This window comes from Myripristis murdjan, chromosome 18 (genome assembly GCF_902150065.1).
Source record: "Myripristis murdjan chromosome 18, fMyrMur1.1, whole genome shotgun sequence".
Taxonomy (NCBI): domain Eukaryota; kingdom Metazoa; phylum Chordata; class Actinopteri; order Holocentriformes; family Holocentridae; genus Myripristis; species Myripristis murdjan.
In genome coordinates, this window is record NC_043997.1 from 14457273 (window position 1) to 14482579 (window position 25307).

Sequence of the window (25307 nt, forward strand, 5' to 3'; positions counted from 1 at the left end):
CATGGGGAATCCGCACAACACAGCACATCTGTAACATGCCTCCAATGCCGGGAACAGGAGGTGGGTAAAACAAAGGAGAGCAGGGGGAGAGAGAGAAACAATTTTCCCTTAAAACAGACTATCTTGAAATTTGTGGGTTTTTCCTACCTTCATTTCCTATTCATGAGAGCGAAAAAAAAAAAAAAGAGAGAGAAAATCTCCCGCTGTGGTTTTATGAATGCAGCGGCGTGGCGGTGGATGTGAGTTTTAAACATGATTGGCTTGTAAAAGTATAAAGACAACGGGTTGAGTGCATGTGGCGCCAACGGTCGGGGGGGAAAAAAAATCCTACAAACAAACACTCACACACCTAGTTTAAAGGCCTTTTCACAGATTTATCTGAGCACGTCAGCTCTCCCGGGTCTGAGAGGGAGAATATATTAGTTCTTTTATGTGGCTAGCGGTTTTGTGTGGTTCAAAGAGCTATTCGGCAAGAGGACGCTAAATAATGTGAGTGAACATGCTCATATGCACTGACACACATGAGACAATTAACATTAACTTTAGGGGAAACTGAGTGATTGCCGTTGTAAAGAATATGGCAATAAAAGCAAAATAAACAAAATATAGATGATTGTAAGCTCTTTTTTTTAGTTTATATAACCCTGCGTTGTAAAGGGATAATGAAGAGGTAAAAATGATCATAACACACACACACACACACACATACAGAGACATCCACCACACCTCTGCTGCCTACCAGAGAGCTTGTTATGGTGAAGAAACTCCATCTGAAGCCTCTGGCCAGCCCGCTGGGCCAGCAGGTATGGGGTGGAGAAGTCTGGGTCTCCTGTGGCGCACATGACATCCGCCCCGCTGAACACCAGCGCCATCGTCTGCAGGACGTCGGGCGACACCACAGCCGAGCACAGTGCCTACACACAGAAAACAGGGAGCACACAAGACGACATAAGCAGTTTTTCCCCCTCGCACGAGTGCAACACTGTGCCTGCGCTGCATCTGCCATGATGCAGCATCAGCAGCCTCTGTAAAATCCCTCGCCTCAAAACCCCACGATTAGGCTTACACTTGCCATTTCAACTTAAGTTTTGACATCTGATTCTAAAGTTTGGATTGTAGGATCACGCTGATGTACAGTGTGTCTGGAGTTCACATGAAAGTGACTCTTAGGTGTGTCCTATGGCTGTGTTTATCCAAATCTGCACCTCCATTGCCTTTTCCCTGTCCTCTTTATTGCTTCATTTTATTTGTACTTCTATTGTAGCTGGAATGCAACCACACTGGCATTTCGCCTTGAACGCCAGTGCTTTAAATAATTTATGATAGACCCCCTCACTTTTCCTCGACACCCTGAATTTTCCTCTAGCGCCACCGTCAGGCCAAACAGTCAATTTGTGATCACAATAACTCCAATACTTTTAATTCAAATCTTGTAGGAACAAAGTGGCAAGATGCCAGGAGGATTCAGGTCATTTTGGGGACATACCTGACTGAAGTTAACCAACAGCGCATTTCTAGTTTGTTCTTATACAGCTGTTTGCCTTTTTTTAATGAATAAAAGCTTAATTTAACAACAAATGTCTGTGTGTTGTTTAATTATTCTGATCGAGCCGCATGGTTGCCATATTTTCAGTATCAAAATTGGCTGGCGTTTAAAACCAGGCTACACTCAAGTCTGATCAATATGAGAGCCTGACCACTTCCTTATCAGGTGTTGAAGAAAATTCGGTTGCCAGAATCTGATTTTTGTGCTCTCAGGCCAGCCACTTACTGCCTCGCAATGTCATCAGATGATAAAAGTCAGACGGGAATGACGAGTGCAACTGTTCATCGGTTCTTCTTATCAACATTTCCTGCCTGGAATGCAGCTCTCAAATTTCCATGGCAGCCCAAACAATCCCATGACGGCAGGGAACTCTTGGATATGAGGGCATGATCTCACTTCCTTGCACAGGAGCACACTGGCATCACTGTGTGTGTTACTTCTGTGTGTGCATACTAGGTTGATAAAGAAGGACCCAGACTCCATAAAACACTGGCACACACCACATAAAGTTAGGAATTGAGTTCTGACTGCCGATGTAAAAAGGAGAAGTTAAAATAAGATCAGACTTCAATAATCCCTGCAGGGAAATTGGGACCTCGCCTCCACAGTAGTAACAGGATAAAGCAAAGAGAAAAGAATACAAATAAGAATAGAGCAAATGGGCATATTAAATATAACGCTGCCAACGCTTTCTAAGAGCAGGAATGTATGAAAAAGAATAAAATTTACATAATGAAGGAATGCAAAATAATAGTAAAACACACTGAGGCACAGAGGGAAAAAAACATGCAAAGTATGTAAAAGTATAGAAGGTTATAACTGCACAGAGAGGATCCAGCCAAGCAGAGGTGGCTTGTAAAACCTATCTACCTTTTTTCAAATCGGAAGGCAGATGAGAAAAGCTCAAGACAGAAGAACACAGTTTGGCCGTGGAAAATGTTCTCTGAGCCTGTCTGTCTCTTTCTATCTATCCAGTCAATTGAAGCGACATTGTGTGTGATGACCCACAACAAAGCGGACAGACAGAGGAGTCGAGTGGCAAACACTGGAATTCCAACGAGCAAACTCGCCTTTCATCGGCCTTGGACCGAGTCGGCGAGCTGCATCGATCTGCAACAAACAAGCCAGATCTGTCTGAAAGTGAGGCATGGCGAAGCTGCACAAATACGCACAGGCAAACACGCACACACACACACAAACACACACACACACAAACACACAAAGTGCCTGTCAATATAACCTGCCCACCCACACACAAGGATGCACTGAGATAAAGACGTCTAAGGATGTGTGTGTTCCAAGCGTTCGTGTTCGTTTATTTCCATCTATTTACACAAACAGTTTCTGCAGAAAGGAGAAAATCAATACAGCTCCATGGATGGGTCAAAATGATAATAATAAAAAAAAAAAACACCAGAAACTGAATATACATAAAGATAGGATTAGTTTCTCCTCTTTCTTTCTATCCCATTCACACACACACACTCACACACAGACACACACACACACACAAAGTCTGGGTCAGATTATGGCAAAATAGTCCCATGTAGCCTGGCCTTATTCTGTATCGTCTCTGGAAATGACCTTCTGTGTCATAGCAATTACTGCAGCCACTGGAGGGTTCCTGCGTGTGTATGTGCGTGTGCGTGTGCGTGTGTGTGTGTGTGTCTGTGTGTGTGTGTGTGTGTGTGTGTGCAATGATCTAAGCAGGTCCTTTGACACCTCCCTCTCTAGGTCATGTGGCCTGCGGAGACTTTGTGGAGGTCAGTGGGATATGAGCTTCTAATGGGGAACATGGGACTATAGCAGCGAGACAGAGGGCAGGATATAAAGAAACTATAAGGAGAAAACGAAGCAGAGAGGAAGAATATGTGCACAACGGAGATTAGCTAATGAGGGGAAGGAGGGCGAGGCGATGCGGGTACAATCAAATTTCACAATGTCTTCGACTTGAGTACCTCAGCACTGACAGTCATTAATAATGTGGATATCATGACCAAGCAGGTAGAGGCAAACAACAGCTACAATAAATTCAGGAAATTGCATCTTTTCACTGTAAGGCAGCCTTTAAAATCAGGAAAAGACAAAACTGACGTTACATCTCTATATTTCGACATCCAAAATCTCAGACGGTATCACAATATTGATAGATCAGTGGATCACGAAGCCCTACAGGTGAGACTTACTGATGCGGTCAGGTATAAACTACATAGCTGAAATTTCTTTTAAACTCATTTAATTTCATCACTTGAACTTAACATGTGACTCAGAGCCGATAGAAAACCTCTGCTGCACTGCCCTCTAGAGGTTGAAACTTTCAGTCATTCGCACTTCTGGTCACAGCCAATCAGTGACGCGGACGGAGGTACTGGTCACACTGATTGACTGTGACCAGAAGTGCAACATGCCTGAAATTTTCAACCCCTAGAGGGCAGCACATCGGAAGTTTTCTGGTGTTTGTGATTTCGTGTTGAGGTCCTCTTTAAAGTACAAAATCTAAATAAATCTAAGTCAAGAACGTTTATGTGTTGACTGAGATCCTTGACCATTCAAGCCTGTAAAACCTGTCAAAACATCACCGCTTCAAAGTTACATGAATCTCGACAAGAAAATTGCTGGCATTCCTTTCGTCTTCTTCTTCCTCCAGATAATTTCCTCACAGGAACAGGTTTTGTATGACTTTTGTATTACAGTTTTATTGCAATTTTCAGAGAAAGCAAACGTGACACACATGGGACCGGAAGCACTGCTTATACACTCCTTAACAAAATGTTAAGACCAGTTGAGAAATTGCAAGAATTTACATTTTGCACTGTTGGATATTAAGAAGGTCCTAAGTAGAGTGTACTTTGGATTTTATACTTGTCTTAATTACTCAGCACTTGGCCATTTTCATGCTTTTCTTCATCAATTGTTCATTATTTATTTATTAAGTTAGATGTATTTTACTCATCTTTGGACCTGTTAATAACAACATTGTTTGTATCCTTCTTTATTAAAAGCAAGGGTTGAGTATTGGGCTTGGGCTGATATACGAATAAGCTAATAGCAAATATCATGATATTTGCGGTCACATGAGGTATATAACTGCAATATGCAAGTCGCTGATTTAACAATTAACATCACAGCGCACAGAATTTTTGATATTGCTTGCAATTGTGCTTGCAATTTTGATTACACATGACACTTTTGACTAATGTGCAATTAATGTACAAAAAGTGTTTAATTTACATTATGGACTGTTGTGATATTTTGACAGAACAATAATGCAAAATTCAATTTTGGATAATCCCTTAGGCCTAGTCAGTCCGTATTGCCCTCATAAGCAGCAACTGATGCACACACATACTTCACACACACACACAATGTCAAGGTAAGATGTGTATGAAGGCTCTATGACATATTGATCCCTATCAAATCTGTTGAGCCTTTTCATGAAAGCAGAGAGACAGCCAACACCTCCACCCACATCTCTCCCTCTCTCTCTCTCTCTCTCTGTCTCTCTCTCTCTCTGTCTCTCTGCCACAGTCTCCTTGCTAGCCACCTTTTTTTTGTCCATCTCTCACATTTTCTCTCCCACACCACCCTATAAAACTCTCACTATAACAGCAAATTCACAGATCCCCAGTGGAAAAACACACATGTTCACACATATGTACACACACACACATACATACACACACATACACACACTCACACAAGCCAGCAAAGCCGCAATAAAACCAACCCAAGCGTTTCTGTTGTGGATCCTAATCCACTTTTCCACTTAGCTAGTATATCTCTTCCTTCATTTCCCTCTCCCTCGCTCTCCCTCTCTCTACATCTCAATTTCTCTCTCATCCCCCCTTCTCTCTTTCTAGTCAACAAAACAATACAAGAGGGCTGATCTGCGTAAATGCTGACGCAGGTGGAAACTCAGCCGTTTGGAGGCTCAGTGCACCACGCTTTTAAGACCGTCATCTGAGAGGCAGCCAAAAAACAGGCACTTTTTTGCTGCAGCAATAAACCCTAACCACAAACCAGCAGCGAAGGCCTCAGCACCAACCTGCTTATACCGAAGATCGATAAGACTTCGACTTTGGCTGCTGGTGCTCAGCATCTTCAGATTTATAGTGCAGTTTTACTGACTGTCAAAAGGTCAGGGAGATATGGGTTTTTTCGGGTTCAGTGGATGTAGCTAATGGAGTACGCTATGTACCAGGGCTTCGTCTAAGTACAGATGTAGCCATCGCAGGAGCCCACTTTTTACTGCAGGCCTGCTGAACTTGTGCTGCACTTTGTTTTGTCCACATAATCAACTGCTCAGAACTGTTTTGCTCTTTTTCAGCTGTCAAAAGTAACAAGGAACTAGTTTGCTGCTGAGAGACACCACAGCAAGAGTCATCAACTCTTGGTTTGTCCAACGGCCAGAATTTTTCCAAGCTGACACTGTGGGGGCTGGACTTTCAAATAACAAAATTTAAATTTATTTAGGCTCAATTAGCCTAGGCTAATTGAGGCTATTCCAAAATGAATTTGCTAATTAGTTAATAAAGTTAATTCGTTCATTTTATGAACCGATTCCCAAAAACAGTGGGAAATGGGTAATAAAGAGATTCTGAACTAGAAAATTCTCAGTGCTTACAGCTCGGCCAAGGAGGCAGTTCGGGGTGATGGTTCAAGTCTGGAATTCAAGAAATATAACTGCAGAATGCAGTGCTTATTGGCTGAAAATATAAATAAATGTTATTTTATTTTATTTTTTGTTGCTTTCATGCAGGCTCCCGATTGGGGTCAAATGCCTGGTGGAAAAACGAAAAGTTACTCGAGATCCACGAGTTTGTCCCCATGTTTGAAAAAAAAATTCACATTTTATTCATAAAAAGTGGGACTTGGTTTCAGTTTCCTAAATTCACATCCTAAATACAGGAACATATTTTTCCCTCCTAATATTTTTTGAATATATTCATATTCTGCAGGCCGAATGAGCAGCTTTAGCAAGCCTGATGGGTCCACTGGCCACCAGTTGATAATCCCTGCACTAGTGGTTTGCATGAGACATAAAAAAACATGTGAAACAGTGATTTTTGTTTCTCTTCTGTGTTTAAGCCTGTTTACATTACAGATCATTGAAAAGAATGCTATTCATATGAGAAATGATTCATTAACTTTAAGAAAGTTTTTTCCACACTGCATGAGTTTACACACTGGTGGACATTGTGTGAAACCCCAAACCACAAAAAAGCCCCTCAGAAAGATACATTTCCAGCAACAGACATCTGCTTTTTTCAGAGAGGAACCGTGGAGGCCAGTATTGGCACACTGCTATACAGGATAAAAGAGAAAAAAAAAATCACTATAAAGGTAAGGTGTAAAGGTAAAGGGAAGTGGGCTGGGTCACTGGATCGAATCCTCCGCCCACCCCTCCTCACACGCCGAAACTGAAGAAGCATTTTCCCCTCCATCAACAAGGGAAGTGCCCTTTGGACACTAAACTGTAAAGATCAAGTGGAGCCACTATTGGGCAAGTCGAAAAAGAAAAAAAGCAGTTCAAGGTGTGAAACTGTATGAATGTCACAGGGTGAAAAACATCAGGAGTCAAGTGAACTTTTTCTGGGAACATAAATGCTACAAAACTGTGTGTAATACTGGAAACTTCAACTTTCAACATTTTCCAAGATACATTTATAGTCCTGGAACGACGCGCTCATGTCTTTCCTGAGTGCTGTACCTGGTTGAGCTGCTCCTGATCGTGAAACCCCTCCAGGACCTTGCAGTACTTCCTCTCCCTGTACTTCCTGCGGATGAACGTGGCCCGCTGCTCGGCCGAAGCCGCCCTGTACAGCTCCTCCTCCAAGGGAAGGTTAGCGGCCCAGAAGCTGTTGGCGTTCTTGTTGCCGACCTCCAGGAAGAGCTGATGGGTCACAGAGGACACAAAGAAATCATGTCCAACAAGCTCTGTCGCACTGGTAATCACGTAACTTGGTCCACTCAGAAATATAAACTACAGTTATTCTTGGATTCCCAGGCTGTACTTTTTAATGTATTTATTTTATTATTTTTGTCATCATTTTTTAATTGGTCCTTTTCCTGTGATACAAACCAAACATAAAAACAAAAATGCATGCAAAACCATGGCAGGCATGGCACCTTGTAGAATTTGAGAGAGAAAAAATACAAAAACACAAAATTAACAAAAAGCAATATATTGTGTATTTGGGTAAGTCAAGACTTAGTTGGCTCACATACTTGCACTGCACTAGAGTGTGTGTGTGTGTGTGTGTGTGTGTGTGTGTTTCTGTGTGGGTAGATAAACTCGGTTACTCAATGCTTTGATGTCTGCAGGGGTTCTTAGGAGAGTGCGTGTCTGTGTGTGCATGCGAGTGTGTGTGTGTTGTGACTGGCAGAGATGGGGGAGGGGGGGTGATAATGGTAATGGACCAAATTACCCATTTGACTGTTCAACTTACTGACAGATCAAAAAAGTTAAAAGCTCACTGCTACACCAAAAGATGAAACAGAAGCATACTTCAGTACCTGTTTTTAGTTTAGTTTATCAGCGCTTGGCAGGTGAGCAAAGAAAATCTTAAATTCAGGCACTTCCCACTAAACAGCACTGCTGTCCAATAGGAACTCAAAAATACATTTAATTGGACAAAGCCTGAACAGTTAACAAAAATATTATCAAAATCGCCATATGGCCAAGTGGCGCATCCGAATCACAGGAGCTGCAATTTGCGGATTGAGGCAAAATGTGTGACAATTTACCATAATAAATAAAATTTCCTTGTGAACATATCAGTGAAAATGAAAATAACGATGCAAAAATTCCCGTTAAAATTATGAATGATATTGCAATTACAATATCTATGAAAATAAGGGCAGTATGATTTTTTTTTGGCGACATTGTAAAGCTCTAGATTGAACCCTTTCAAACTGTATAAAAATATTTAAGCTGGCGATGAACATATACAATGAGAAAATGGGTGATTTTCCTAGCGTGCCGTGCGTGTTTGGTCGCGTACGTTACCTCCACCAGCTGATTGCTCCAGATGCTGCTGTCCAACTTCAAGCTCCGCACTTTGGAAATGTTTGGGCCAAGGGAACGGTGCTGCCCTGGCAGACGGAAACACACACACACACACACACACACGAAGAAACAGAGAAATTAACATAAGCGCACAAATACATAAACACATGAGCGTAACATCTTTGTCTGGTGCAAACCTCATAACTCCAATATTGGTAATGTTTTAAAATTTAAATCAAATTTAAATAAAAAGGACTGTATGTTCGCTTATGGCAAGGATTTTTCACGCTCTCGACCTGCAAGTTGACTTTCATTAAACTTCAGGTCCCATTTTGAATTGATTTTGCCTGATTTTATGGTTTGTGTACTAATAAACTGTATAGATATTATACTTGAACACTGACAAATAAAATAATAACTCTAACTTTTCTGGTAGCCATTTCTAGTAAATTAAATTAGGGTCAAATTAGGATATTCTTCCTTTTGCTGTGGACCTCCTGGAGGGCACTCAAGGACCCCTTGTGGGTTCCCAGACCCCAATATGGAAATCACTCGTCTATAGGAGAAAGAAATGCCATCTACAACCCCTGGCTTCGCGAGGTCTTCTCGGCGCCGATCCAATCAATTAAAGATGCAGGGTCGTCGAGCAAAAAAACAAGCCTGTTTTTCTGAGTTCCTGAAAAGTTCACGTGCAAAGAGACAAACGAGCACGTACATAGTTTACGCACAATCATGTCCACGCCGCGCACGCAAACACAAGCACCAAATGTCAATGAGCGGATAAGCAGTAAACAGGCAGTTACAAGACAGAGAAACAGAGCATGACTGCAAGCTTATTCTCTCTCTCACAACAGACATATTTAGTCCCTTCAGCACTCCTAATTGGAAATGAAAGCACAGAATGAGGGCCATTAATTGCTAATGAATCATGAGTAATTCATTGTGTTTGTTGGTCGGCCTGTTTATTTGGGTGAATGGGAGGCTTCTGGGGTTGCTTATGGCCAGAGACAGATCACGCATGCATAAAAGATTAGAGAAGCTGTATGTGTGAATGTGAATTATTGTCTTGTGTGTAACTGGAGATAATTTTAGAGGATTTTGCATGATCTCATTACTGTCTTCTACGCTCAAGTAGAGCAAGTGTGTATGTGTGAAAGTGTGGGGCAATGAGCAGGGGGAGGGCGTCCCGACACAGATACACAGCCTGTCACAGAAGAAAGAAACAGATGAAAAACTTGCCACATAGCAGATGAGGGTAATTCTTATTGGAGGAAGAAAAACCAGAAGAAATGAATATTACTGATTCTATAAATGCTGGTATTCATCATCTGTCTATTCTTGTCATTCTTGTCTTGTTATGTTATATTTATATCATGTATCTAGATCTGGATCTGTTACTGGACTACTGTTCATGCTGTCTTGAGTTACCTTCAGATCTAGTGCAAGTGCTTTTCAAAGTCAGGGTCACGAGTGGGTCACCGGGGATTTTAACTGGGTCATCAAATCCAAAAGAAGAATTTTGTTCTTATTCATTTGAGACTATCCTCATACCTGCAGTGCATATATTAGCCAGATGGGGGAGCTAATATAAGTCTAGGAGGCATATTTACTAACAAAACATTAACCACAGGTTGACCCTCGCAGTCATGGTGGAGGTACATAATCTAATGTGTGTAGCAAATAATATGCCAAGTGGGAATTCTGATCACAGTTTTCAATTCTAGTCAAACAAAAAATAAAATAAAATAAAATAAAAAATTGGGTGCCAGCGAGAAGACACAAAGATATATAGAAATATTACATTGTTTTGATCATTTTCATTTCAATGACACTAAATTTAATGTGAATATATTTTGGTTAATACAGATTTACAAAAACCTAAGCCATTTACCAGGAGCCACTTACGAGGAAAATAACCTCATATTGCACACCTGTTATGTCTGGATATTACTGATTTCAATATAGCTGAAAGTCAGAGAAAAACTTCAAATAAACACAAATTTATTATTCTGATAAGTCTGATTTTAGTGACACTGAATGATCTGTCAATGTATGGCTGTGTGGAGAAAAACTAAGATGAAGAACAAGACAATTTTGTGAATGTAAGTTAAGTCGTGACAGTTTGTCATTTTTTAAAGACGAACCAAACCCCAAACCCAAATCTGTGGAAAGCCTGACCTCTAGTGGTGAAAAGCAGGGTGCCTCGTCTTTGGGGGCAGGTGATGTCATCATCCACAGAGTAACAGGTGGGGACATCACCTGCCAACAAACACCAGGCACCCTGCCTCACAGAGATTTGGCTTTGGGGTTTAGTTACTCTTTAAAAAGTGGAGGTTCTAGTGGACAACGATGTCAAACAAGAGATTTTCTTTGGACTACAACAGGGAGCAGCCATAAAGTTGGGAAAATTACACTAGGGGAAGAATTTTCTTACATTTCATGAACAGCCATGAATAGCAGGGCATACATACTGGGGTTGAGAAAGACAGGCTTTGACTTTAGTCAGTAGGGTACCACTGTCCCAAACTTGAGTTTGTAATAAAGCGTTGGATCCTGAGGTGTGGTGTCTTTGAAGGCACATTTCTAGCATGGGTGCCTGCCACATCGCTAATGCCATCCTCTGCCCATTGAGTCATACAGCACCACAGGACCATTTTCCACTTGTGTATAGGTAATGAAGCAAGGGAAGTGTGTGTACGTGCATGTGCCACTGGGCGCACAGTGAGATTCCCACATAAAACCAGCCTGTTGTAAATAGCCTCTTTTCCCTGTTGGATCCAAAACACCACATAAAAAGGGCATTCTCACCTCACCAGCTCACACAAAAAGCTTGCCTAACCCGCCAAAAAATTTCAACCCCAATTAAAAACTTTCCCAGTGACTTCGGCGACACTACAAGGAGCACTTTTCCAACCCTCCTTACTTCTGTGGCATTTTGTTGGCTCGTTTCCCCTCTCTCAACGAGAGTCAGGAGAGACGGAACAAAGGAAAACAATGAGCCTTGCATTTTTGTGTTGCTATGGCAACTGTTGCCGGCAGTCGTCTCCGTGCGTTGTGTCCGGGTTTAAAAGAGTTTATTGCAATTACATGTGTGGAGAGGGGCCTCCTTGTCGTCAGAGCAGTGTCATTCTCGCTGGTGGTCATGTTTGATAGTAAGGTAGAGGTCAGAGGGGGCAAAAAAAGTGCGGATGGAGGGGAAGAGAACATTATTGCAGGAGTAAGATTACTGGGGAATGTGTGTTTGTATGACAAGAGCTAAAGCCTAAATTAACAGTGGAAAAAGAAACACCAACAGCCATGGGTGGGAGAGGTCTGTCTCAGGGGAGAAAGTCTGTACACAGTGCTCTGTATCTAAGCAAACAAGACAAACTGTTACGCTCTAAAGCCGCTACACATCAGAGAGCGTAGCTACCGACTATTTAAATTCTCCTGTAGCATCCCTCTCCCCTTTTTTTATTCTGCCTTGGCACCAAAAGAAGAAAGCCAATCTGGGATCATTTTTACCATTAGCCCTCTCATTACTTCGTTCCTCTTCTTCTTGTTCAGCATTTCTCTTTATTGTCCATGACACGAGAGCGCTAATTAAAAGCATGAGCCATCATTGGTATTCCAAATGGACTGCCGCCTAATTTAAGGACAGTGCAGTGTGAGAGGACAGCTTCCTCGTTGCAGACACTCACCCTCTCTCTCTCCCACCGTGTCGACAAAATGTAATATTAAATACCTCTGCAAATGAAATCATTTAAGGGTGTTTGAAAAGGGATGTCGGATATGTGATGCGTACCAATTACATGGGCTTTGCGGAGGCGAGGTGAAGGATCAAATTAAAACTTATGACTACAGGAGAAATCTAAGTCCTGTTGAAGGAGATGGAAGGAGATGGAGGGTGGGAAGGTGAGCGGGAAACGTGTGTGTGTGTGGGCAGTGTGTGCATGAAAGTATGCAAGTGCACACAGGAGTCTGCAGTTCCACATACAAATTATATGCAGGACTAGTCACCTATATGATTAAATGTTACTGGCCCTGCTATTTAGCACCATATCAGTTGTTCAAATCTTTCTTTTCTTTTACTAAAATGTAATTCATTCCTCATTTTACTTGTCTTGATATATAAACCACATTTTCCCTTAACTGCCACTGTGGGACTATGTAATGATACTGTGTCCTTGCCTAAAATGCTTGGATTTTCAGTGACATTTCAAATATAAAGGCATACTTGACCAAGCCTTTCAAATGGCCATTACCGCATAATATATACATATATTTTTTCCTACTAAAACTTAAGTGGGACCTGTTTTCTGAAAAGTTCTCAATTTTAGTCCAAAAGTCACAAAACCTGTTTACACTTCAGTCAAGTTAGTCAAAATGCAAATCCCTAATACACATATTTGTATGGATAGGGTTTTATTATTATTTTATTACTCATCCAATTCCCATCTCCCCAGCCCTTTGTCTAGCCTATCTCAAACAACACATCTCCCACTGCTCAGAAATGAAGCCTCAGCGATATATTGATATTGTAATATGTTAGATATTCTAATATTGTGATATGACAAGTGCTGTCTTTTCCTGGTTTTAAAGGCTGCACTACTGTAAACAGATATACTTTTCTGACCTTATTAAATGTATTTGTCTCTACTTGCTTGGCCATCATATCCACATTACTTATGTTTGTTTATCTTGTAAATATCTTAAGGAGGCAACAACAGTCATGCCTACAATATTGTCACAACATTGATATTAAGGTATTTAGTAAAAGACACCATGATTTTTGATTTTGTCCATATTACCCACCTCTGTGAGAAACCACTGACCACCATACCAGCCTGGTATCCCTCTGCAAGAGGCGAGGCATTCTCCTCCCTCTAATCATGTTTAGTGTGTCAAGAAGCGGTTTGGAAGCCCCCCACACCCCAGTTCCAGTCCATGGGTCTAATCTTTATTGTCATTTCATCTGAGCCATCCAGCATTGCCAAAGTGATTACAGAGAGTCCAGAGGCCAGGCACCAACCCCGTAAGTGGCTTATCACTTACGGGATCTTTCCCCAATAGAGCCTCTGGGTCAGAGGACGCACTCACACTCAAAAGGTACAAACAATCAGAGTTTGCGCACACACACACACACACACACACACACACGCACGTGCACACACATACCCACACACACACACACACACACAAGAATCAGGCTCTGTAAAGCAGTCACTCTAAGACGTCTTTTTGTTTTTGGTGTGTCTCTCAGGAATTCATAACTTTATCTCTTCACTTCTGCCGGTCCCATCAGTGGTTTCGTATTTACAAATGCATGCTGCACCACCGCGCTTTGTTCAACCCCGCAAAACTTTATATAAATTCTATTGGAGATTCAAAGGTTTTCCAAAGAAACCAAATATAACCTACTGAATTGCAGGGAAATGTGTATAAAATGATGCACAAGACATCTAGATATTTTCTATTTGATGTAATACTGCAGCCATAAAACAATGGCATCTTAGGTTGGAATATTTCACTCAATATAAGTGTGATGTAGCTTCACTGAAGCATTGCAAACTGCAGATACAGAATATGTAAGTGACACTGTGGCACGATGTGGAAATAAATATTTTTTCTAACTTTGAAGCTAGTCAAAGGTAAATTTAAGGGAAAATCAGAATTCAAGCGGTTAAAGGCCTGACTTTGGTAGGATGGCCTCTCTGTTTGCTGCACACTCTGTCTTTTTCTGTTCATTTATTATGCTTAGATGTCACCCCAGAGAGAGCAGAGTCGATCACTCAATTAATGTGAAGGCACAGGAGCAGTGTGTGTGTCAGTTTGTCTGTGAGAACGGGTGTATACAAGTGTGATAACATGCTGCTTTCTCCAATTTGCACATCGCTGTGTGCTTTTATCTGAGTTTATGTGTGTATGCTTGTGCATAATCGCATGCTTGTTTATGCATGTGTGTGTATCCTTGCATGCAGTGTGTGTGTGTGTGTTTGTTTGTGTGTGTGCCAGAGAGAGAGCAGAGGGAAACTAATAAACTAATATAACTGTATCAATTGGTCCCTTACCTGCACACTTTTTACAGATGACCACACCCAGGTTGACGGACGCCCACTCGGGCTGGGGGGCGCAGCAGTCGGCGCAGCTCCTGTTGGCCTCGTTGAACCAGATCTTCTCTGCCACTTCATAGTCGGAGAGCGTCTCAACAATCGATTCCTGGACCGCTTCAATCCACTCCTCCTTCTCCCGTTCTGACTCGGCGGTGAAGCTGCAACAATTGATTTTTTGCCCCCCAACGACACATGCCTCACTGTTATTGATTTGATTTGAGAGAGCAATTAAACAGTATAGTATCGCTTGGCAGGGTTACGAGGGTGTGCAGTATTTGGAGTAGTTTTGGGGCTTGCTGAGTGTATATGTCTATGTGTGATTGCAGTGGACGATTTGGTGAAATTGATAGAGTTGTTTGGGGAGGGGGGCAGAGATGGGCAGGTAAATCATTCTGCCACACTTGCACCCCTGAAATCTATGAAGCACTAATACAAGATACTTTCTCGTCATATTATGTCTGCATTCGATTCAGGAAAGATAAAATGGTCATGGAAAAAAGACTATGAAATGTAAACATAATTCATTTACATGTTTACTATAAAATAATCTTGGACGATATGAAATCTCCTCTAAAGCACCTCATAAATGCTCAGTTTGACCCTCTGATGCATACAATTACAGCAGGATGATGATTCTGGTAGCCCCCGCAACACATCTGCATTAAAACATTCTTGTTTATATTCATTAGTGATTTCTATTGCCAGTCAGAGTCACATGTGAAAAATAATTATTATAAAATAGAAAGAAAATAACTCCATCAAGCAATACACAAAACAATAAAGAAAAAAGCAAGTAGCAATGACATATACATCACCGAAAAACAGCAAAGCAAACACGAATAAGACCACAACTCAATTCAGTTTTCAATAGGTGTATTAAACCAAGCAAGTAAAGCAATGCTGGTGTGTGTGTAACTCATCCTGCAGTCTCAGAGTTCAATCCACTTGGCAAAGAGCCCGTTTAGTTTTTCCCGACAACCCTGAATCAGCTTAATTCAATACAGTTTGACTATCGTGAAAGAAAGACTACTCAAAAGTCTGCTTGGGTTTTTACCACGGATTCCCAGAAATCAAACAGGGAGTCAAAACTGAGCAAACAACAACAATAATCGCCGCTCAGTGAAACAGTGATTATTTTCTATATAACGTTATACGCCAGGTTCTCGTGCTCTTACCAAAAGTTCGCTACAAAGACAAAAGACTTTACAACGAGGAGTAAAACTGGTGCATCTGTCCTCCACTGACTGGGTGAGTGCATGTGAGTGTGCATGTGTGTGTGTCAGAGGGAGACAGTGAAAGAGGCGAAACACCAAAGTGAGTCTCATGCCGGTGGCTTATTAAAAAAAAAAAAAAAAAAAAAAAAATCACTTGAAAATTTGCATTTGATGTTCACGATTTAGTAATTTCTAACATCGCAAGGAGAACAAGCCACGATACATATTTGGGTATATTCGAGATACATCGCCCACGCCAAGTAAATGGCCAGTTGTGTCTGCATCTTGCACCTCTCCAAAAATGTAGCCTTGCTTTAATGCTATGCCAGCACTGGAGAAAGTTCTGGCTGAACCCATTATCAGTCTGGTACAGAGGCTTGATTGTATTTCTTTAAATCAATCAGAATTGTCCAGGATGCAGCGACGGCGCCAAGGCAAACAGTAACACGCCGATAGCGGAAGAGGACGAGAATTCAGACTGAAATAGTTGGCCAACAGCAGGTTTACTACCAAAATGTAACTAAAAGTAGGGTGACATAAGACAGCACGAGCTGGCATTGGTCTGTTCTGTGCTTCTTCCATCCTTTACAGTTGGAGCTGATCGAGGAAAGACGAGCTGAGAGGGTTTGTAAGTATGTTTGGTGTTCATCTTTGTGCCTACACATCCTCAAACAATACAGACTGCAAAATGTCATTAAATTCATGGTGAGAAATATCCCACAAAATCGCTTTGGACCCCACCGGTGTGACCAAGAGTAAACTGTTTCAGAGACTGTGAGTGTAGTTGCTTCCACTTTTATCTGTGCTTTACTGGTGCAGCGTTGATAAAATCTTGGTGCTTCTGTCCAGTGTTTCACTGATCGGCTCAGTGTGTGCACACTCTACCATGCAGAACTGAAAATGCTCACTCCTGCGGAGGCTGCTACAGTGACATTTCAATGCAGAACTAAAAATCTAATTTAATCAAATAGCAAAATCATTTTGGCCATAGGAAGTGGTGCCGCTCTTTTAACCAAACCAAAACTTCCAAAAAGCCAATTCTATCGTAAATAATACAACAATTTTGCAAGCAAAGGTGTCAGAAACTCTTGTAACTCTTCCTTGTTCGACCTTTAAATTTATCGTGTGTGTGTGTGTGTGTGTGTGTGTGTGTGTGTGTGTGTGTGTGTGTTCGTTCAACATCATCAGTGCCCTGACCATGTGGAAGAGACTGGGATGGGCGCCTCTAACAGAGAGGAAGAGAGCAAAGGCGGGTGTGAAAGTAGAAGGAAAATTCTAGCAGTGTCCATAGTCACATGCAGGGACTAGTATGCACAGTAACATACAGTTACACAAACACACCCACAGAGACACACAATAACACACAAACACTCACACACAGGCACACCGATCACTCGCTTTCAGACACTTGTTTAAATTCTTCTCGTCTTCGCCAACTCACACGCCCACACACAGGCGCACATACTTTGTCATGCCCTGCTTTTCACCCCGAACTATGGGAGCTCCCAAATTGGGTGTCTATCAGGGACCCTTGTGCATGTGTGCATTTGTGTGTATGTGCGTGTATGTGTGTGTGTGTGCATGAGAGAGAAAGAGAGAGAGAGAGCAAGACAGGTAAAGCACACAGTCATTTGCCTGTCTCTCTATCCAGCCATGTCTCACTCATTAGTCTTCCAGAGTGAAGAGACAGCTCCTGCTTGACAAACACACACACACACACACACACACACACACAGGGATGACTGGATATGTCTATTACTGTCTAACGAGTGCGTATGAGGACGCGCGTCAGTAACATACCGCTCATTTTCGATGCAGAAGATGAGATTTTAGCGTGTTCAGTGTGTGTCTATTTCAAAAGAAGTCGTTAGGCGCTGCGTGTTGAACAACTTAAAATGAAATAAGTACAACAAGGAATCCGTGCATGTGTGAATGTCAGAGAGAGACAGCAAAAGAGATGGCTGGATGTGTGGAAAGATACAGAGAGAGAGAGAGTCCTAGCTCGACTGAAAGTAAAGACACTTAGAAAGAAGAAATGGGACCACTGGTCTCCATGGCAACCTGGCGACCGCTGTAAAGTCAGATGGAGGATGAGGGGGAAGGAAAGGGGGAGGGAGGAGGGTTGTGGGTGGGGAGGTGGTGGTGGCGTGGGGGGGGAGTATTGCCCGGAGCAGAGGATGTGCACCGGCCCGGCCTCGCCCAAGTAACCCAGCACGGATCGATAGGTTGATTGGGTTCAGCCGTTCTGTGCCCACCGGTCTCTGCCCAGGGCCCGTCTAAAGAGATGACTGCTCACATCTTCTGTTGAACTACAACGCGGCCTCTGAAACCACAGAGGAACAAAAGGATGCACGAGGCAGGAGGCAGTCCCAGGCTCTCGAGCTGCAGAGCACGTCAGACGCCACATCTGAATCAGTCAAAAGGACTCCACCCTCTGTCACGGTCAACAGAGGGTGATATCTGAGTGACATGACTCAGGAGGTAAAGCGGTCATTTGAGAATCAGGTTGCTGGTTCAATCCCTGTAAGTGTTCTTGAGCAATACACAGAAGCCCTAACCACTCCTGATGGGCAGCTTGACACCTTGCATGGCAGCCTCTACAATCAGTGAGTGAATGGATGAACGGCAAACATTTTCTCGACTAGAAAAGCACTTTAGAAATGCAGTCCAATTAAAAGCCAAACATATTTTACGACCAAGACACAAGTAGACATCAAAAGAAAACCCAAACTGACCTTCCTTTCACCGAAACCTGAAAACAATTAACAGAAATCTAAGAGGAGAGTGCTCCGCATGCACACAAAAATCTCATTATTGCTTTTATGTTGATCATGAACATAATTATGATGGAGATGTAGCAAAAAAAAAATTTATGTCGTGCTGGAATTTGTCAATCATCCTCACAACCACAGGCTACACCGTTTCCCTCGCTGCCACAAATGAAAGCCATATAGCTGGCATGTTAATTCATGTTGCTCCCATGTAATTATCTTGCAAGTTATCCAAAGTGGAGGCTTGAAAGACATGAGTAAACAAGAATGATATGTCTGCACTCCTCCACAGACTATAGAAAATGTAAAACTATCCATTTAGCTGCACCAATGATTTTTTGGTTTTGGTTTGGATTTTGGTTCATAAAATCTATATCATCAGTTACTTCAGGTAACCAAAAGGTAAAATTCTGGCACTTGAAAATGTGAAAATGAAAATGAAATTAAGGAAAGCATGACATTGCACTAATTAATGGTATAATAGGACCACATTTAAAGTCAGATTTAGTCAGACAAGTATATGTATCGTGGCAAGTAAGTGCTTTTACAGTGAAATTTTGTTTGACATTAACACCTAAAATACCAAGGGTAATTGATTAGTGAGAAACATCAAAGTAAAAATGTATTCTTGTCAAAGTGCATTCTTATTGTGCCCATATTTCTGCCTCCATTTTTAAAGTAGGCCATTTGAAAATAGGGCTCCATAACTTGTCAAAAGTGCCAAACAAACAAAGATAAATTTGATAGAAATTGTACAGAAAAGATAATCCTTTCTCTTTGGCAGTACCTGTAAAAGTTGCTGCGAGTGAATATGAATGTTTGAACGGCCTTTCAAATGGATTTCAAATAGATCCCAGTTCCTCCCTTCCAATGCATCTGTTAACAATGTCAAGAGAAAAAGGTAGAACGTTTCTGAATTCCCAGTTGTCCTGAATCTACCATCACTCCACTGCACACTGCAGCTTCTATAGAGAACACAAGCACAGCAAACAGTAATAAGGGGTTTTGCCATATAGCTAAAACTTCCAAAATACAAATAATGGCTCAAAATCACAATGATAGACTGACATTGCATTTTGTTCACTATAGCTACATGGCAGTGTTTCTTTCAATGCTTTTGGAACTGAATGAAGTTTGAGCCCACTGGCGTCCATTGTAATTATGGCGAGTCCAGCATGAGGCCTTGAAGATGTCAGTGTATTATAAGGATCAAATCATCGATGAAAATGTCATGTGATGTACTTAAGGGAGCAAGGGCATTCCTTTGTGTCGAAAATGTTTGTTGATGCAGCAACTAACATCAGCGATGACACCGAATGGCTCAGTCAAAGCTTTGGTGACAAAAGACAGGATCCACAGTTGGAACAGAAAATGAAGAGTGCATGACAAGGTGAAAAAGCATCAGGGAATACTAAATCATATTCACTGACTTTTTTTTCTCTTTTCTTTTTTTGTAAAAAGCACAGGCTCATAATGAAGTCTCGCATTCATTAAACTGGATCAGCTATGTGGAGCGTCTGTCCTTTATGTCAGACTGCGATGCTGATCTGTGCCATCGCCTGCCCAGAGCTACTGTTTTTACAGGAACATCTGCTGAAATACAGAATGATCTCATTATCGCATTTGTTGATGTACTGAGTGACTCTATTAAAAAGGGGATCAAAAAACAATTACCTCGCACTCATGCTTGATGAGACCACGGATGCCGGCACTGCTGCACAAATGTAATTTGTCCTCAGGTAAGTGAGAGGCGGCAGTGAAGGACAAATTTTGGTAAATCGAGAACGGTGCAAAGAACGTAGTGTGCCGACAACTTTGATTCACTAATTATTCATATTTTGGGTAACTCTGAGTGCAGATCAAAGGCAGAGCTGCCATTGTGGCATGTGGGATAAATTATGTAGGCTGACATTAAAGAGTAACTAAACCCCAAACCCAAATCAGTGTGAAGCCTGACCTCTATAGGTGAAAAGTGCACATACATTACGTCAGTTTTCATACGTGTCTGTTTCGAATCAGTGGAATAGCTGATGCTTTGTCTCATTGTTCATCTGGTTCAGTTTGATTTGATTTGATTTTTTTTACACTACATAAATAAATTGATTTCACATGGCAAAAAATTCAAACAGGACGAAAAGTCATGTGGGAGACGTCAGCCTGCTCATTAGTCAAGGTCAAATAAATTCACAAATATCGCCAGATTGAGGGGCGGAGACGTTTTTTTTCCCGGATATTTTTTTTCCCCTCGTTTCCTTTATTATACAAACAGATTTAGCCAACACAGCATCCAACATGGTGCATGCAGCGTCATCAGCAGCAATGTTGTGTGTTGCCGTTTGTTTGTTTGTTTGAAACAGGACCAAGACCCTGTTAAGTGGGCGGTCTTCGCTGTTTTGGTGCATACCTGAGTCCGGTTGCTGTGTTCACACCTGCCCAGACAAACAAAACACCAAGTGGGCAAGGGCACCGGGGTTCGTTTCAGTGGCACGAGGCAGGTGTTAAAACGCCCTGAAGTCCTGGGATGTTTCTAGTGCAGCCAAAATTCAGCACAGAAAGAAAAGCATGCTGAAGGTCTGGGTGCATTTTTCTCACTCTCATCCAAACATCTAAAGTTGTTGTTGTTGTTGTTGTTGTTGAGAGAATACCGCCACAAATTGCCCGGGACAGATGAACCTTCAACTCAAGGTTAGTGGACAAGGTCCGGGAGAAAAGAGCTGAGCTGGTCAATCGGTTTCAACACATGCTGGACAACTTTGCCGAGTTCGACACTGAATCAATCCACTTGACAGCAGGTCGAGTCTCTCAGGTGAGAAGTTTTCATATTTTTGTTGTTTACTTTTCACTTTAAATGCACTTTTTGACTTTCCTAGCATGCTGTTTTCCGAGCTCTGAAAGACAAGAGTTCAGATGTGCTTTGAAGGCTTTGAGGACACTGGAAAGGCCGCGCCAGTGCCAAGAGCTTCAAGAGGGAGAACAAATGATGCCCACGCTCAGTACAAAGAGCTGCTCAACGCTGTGATCGACAGCATTCTCTCTCAAATAACCACCTAATTTCAAGGATAAGACCCTCGATCCACAACAATTTGCACATTTCAAACCGTCCTTCCCATAAACTTCAGTGGGGAGTTCAGATGAAAGTTAATGAGGGAACTCAGAGCGAACAATGTGCAACTTTTCGCTCTTTCAGGGGCAAAAAGTCCACTGGATTGTCAGCGGGACAGTTCAAGAACCCATGGACAACCACTGGGCAGTAGCAGAATGAAGAAAGAACGAAAAAAGAAAGAAAGAAAAAAGAAAGAAAGAAAGAAAGAAAGAAAGAAAAAAGAAAGAAAAAGAAAGAAAGAAAAAAAGAAAGGAGGAAGAAAGAAAACTAATTTAAGTGCAAAATTGCAGAGGACTGACTGAAGTGAGGAAATTCAAGGAACAAAAAAAAAAAAAAACACTGAACAAGCATCGAATTTAATGGCTGAATTTGTGCTTATTCCATGTTTTTTGTCCGCTGAGTCTAAACAGCCCGTAATGTTGCATACTGCAACTTTTGAGCAAAAGAAGGTATCAAAGAAGATAGAAATGGTTAATGATTTTTTTTAGAAAAATAAATGTGAAGTGCAAATGTTGGACAGAAGACTACACTGCATGAGGAAACATCCTTTCATTGAAAAAAGAAAGGTGCTGCTGTATCTGGGCTGTGTGCAGGTACGGTAACAGAACTTTGCAGCGATACTTTAATTTGCTCTCAAACACAAAAGCAAACATGCACAGAATTCCTCCAATACGCCCTTGAGCTAAACATTTATCTGCAGCAATACATTAGGAGAGCTGCTTTCTGATCGACAGAACAAAGTTTTTCCTTTTCTCCAAACTGGAGACCCTTTTGCCCGGCAATATCTCCTCTTTGCCTCATTGTCATTCCATCTTCTCATAACGGTCTGCTATTGTATCTGACACAGCAGACTGAACGCTCTGTCCATTTAGCAGCAGCAAAACAATGGTAAAGCCAAAGTGAGTCTCCACAGCTTAAAGTGATTAGATGAGTTTCTCTCTAATCCCCACCTTGAGCAGGTAGGAGAACGCTCCCAGGGCTGCCAATCGATTTGATCCACACTCACACACACACACAGAGACACACACACACACACAAAAAGAAAAAAACGCCTTTCAGCAATCACCTCATCAAAACAATTCGGGAGACCAGAGCTCATTTTGACTCACCCTTTTTTTTTTTTTTTGCCCTCACAAAATCGCAATTACGTCCAGCGTATTAACGAACCTGCCAAACGATGGGACCATTAACAGAACTGAGACAAACAGATCGATCGGACATACAAAAGACAGGTGAGTGAACGAGGAAGAAAAACACTCTTTACACAAGGCAATGGGCAAAAGGAAGGGATAAAAAAAAAAAAAAAAAAAAAAGACAAAACAATGAGCGACCGCACACAACAAACAAGCCATGTTTTGTCCAGGCAACTGTGACGGTTGTATTCCAAATGGGCCATTAAAGCACAAACAAGCAGAGCGCTCATTGATTGTAGGCCTTCAGGGACCGGAGTCACCTGAAAGGCCTGATGCCCCAGAGAGGCGGAGAGGCCTGCATGTTTCTCCCGGGGGATTTGTTAAAAAAAACAAGAAAATCCTGATCAATAATTAGCGATTGCTGTACAGGACTGCACATAGGCAGACCGTTTATACTATAATGACTATTAGCTCTTTTTGGGGTGTGTGTGTTTGTGTGTTTGTGTGTGTGGGCGCGCGTGCATGTGTGGGTCACAGCAATACTTTGTGAAAGAGATTTGACAAGGACTTACAAAACAACACGGCACTACTAAAAGTGTAGTCAAGCCGACATCAACAACTGATCCTCTTTCTCTCATTAGTGCTCAGTCTCCACTTTTCAGCACACTTGCTTATTAGTTTTCTCCTTGGATCTCAAAGGAGAATGGGTTTTCTAAGGTTTTTGTTTTCTTTTAGTCATGCTTTTATATTAAAAAGAGGCAGAAATTCTGGTTTCAGGTTTTAACAGGGGAAATGAATTTCATTATATTAAAAAAAATACAACTTGCTGTTGTTACTTACTAGCAAAATTCCACCCTAAAACACACCGACACTGTTTAAAAGCAGGGATTGGTGACTTGCATTGCATTTCTGGTGCCTTGTTGTGATTTTACAGTGTAATTTCATTTTTATATAGGTGAACTGGCCAAACACAATGCACTCAGAGAGCGGCTGCAGCTACAATGGAGCTTAATGCAAGACAGAACAGTGCTCGCCCGTTTTCATGCTGGATTTCTCCCTGTAAGTCGCTGCAAATGGCTGATTCTTCAAGAAAGCTCTTACTGATTAATTTTTAGGGGTTGGGGTTTAGCTTTTAATTAGGCATCATCCCGGAGCTTCAATTTCCAAGAACCACTTGGAGACTTTGGTTCCATTTCAACAATAAGAACAATTTTAAGTATTTTTCCCTTACACTTTTATCTTTTCATTAGACTTGAACATTAATCTTGTTTTTAAATAGATGTGTGGCTGAATTGCCCTGTAATGGGGACCTATTATGCTCATCTGCAGCTCTATAATTTTATTCTGGGACTCCATTAGAGTAGCTCTGCATGATTCACAGTGTAAAAAAAAAAAAAAAAACCTTATTTATCTCATACTGGTTCTTTATGCTGTCCCTCAGTGCTTTCTGTCTGAAATGAGACATTTTAGCTCCTGTCTCTTTAAGGCCCTCATCCCTTAAAGGCCACTTTATTCTCATTGGCCAACCTCCGAAAGTCTGCCAAGGTGCTGGTGCCAATGGAATACGGCATTGCGACACCTTCCCACAGGCATGTGTGGAGGTGTGGGCGTGTTTATTTGTTCTGTAGAGGGTAACCGCTGTGAAACCATCAAAAAAATAACAATTTATTTCTCTGATTTACCGCTTTGTTTTTGCTATCACCACTCTCTCTCTCTGCATTCACTCTCTAGCTCGCTTGACCACCACTGCTCTCTCTCTCTCTCTCTCTCTCTCTCTCTCTCTCTCTCTCTCTCTCTCTCTCTCTCTCTCTCTCTCTCTCTCTCTCTCTCTCTCTCTCTCTCTCTCTCTCTCTCTCTCTCTCTCTCTCTCTCTCTCTCTCTCTCTCTCTCTCTCTGTCTCCCTCGCTAATGAGTCAGCTAATGGCCAAATTAGAAAACAATGTTGGAAAGCTAGTATTCAGAGCAGTCTGAAGCCTGAGCTTTTTGCTCACAGGAATCATTTGAAACTTGGGCCGTGTTTAATATGCACAACCAGCATAGTAACATAACAGAAAATAAGGAAAAGCATAATAAGTCCTCTTTAAAATACATCATATTACCCTAAAAATGACTTGACTTCTGGTATACTGACAATGATATATATTGCAAAGGACTGCACCCATATTATACACTTACACGAACAGACATAACTTTTTTATTCAAATATATCTCTTTGAGATCTTTTTCAAGACTTCAAGTGCGTCCCGGTTCAAAAGATTTGGATTAATCCTTCAGGTCTCTCCAAGTAAAGGTGAGAAAGAAAGACAGACCTTGATTATGAAAATAGACAGAAAAGGCCAATCTGATATCACTATTTGAATATTGTTTCATTACTGCTACCATGAACTTTTATCACGCCATAAGACTCCATAATACTTTGCATGTTTAAAAGCAGATTAA

General features: G+C 41.7%; 1 protein-coding gene across 4 annotated transcripts in view; it reads right to left on the minus strand.

Moving 5' to 3' along the window:
• The window catches only part of arap2 (ArfGAP with RhoGAP domain, ankyrin repeat and PH domain 2), a 161286-nt gene that overhangs the window by 86558 nt on the left and 49421 nt on the right, over positions 1-25307 (minus strand). For all 4 annotated transcript variants that reach the window (XM_030076542.1, XM_030076539.1, XM_030076540.1 and 1 more), the window contains 4 exons: positions 14606-14805; positions 8556-8641; positions 7257-7439; positions 740-914 (listed from right to left, as the gene is read on the minus strand). In XM_030076542.1, the coding sequence (XP_029932402.1) occupies positions 740-914; positions 7257-7439; positions 8556-8641; positions 14606-14805 (644 nt within the window). The remainder of the gene's footprint in view (positions 1-739; positions 915-7256; positions 7440-8555; positions 8642-14605; positions 14806-25307) is intronic.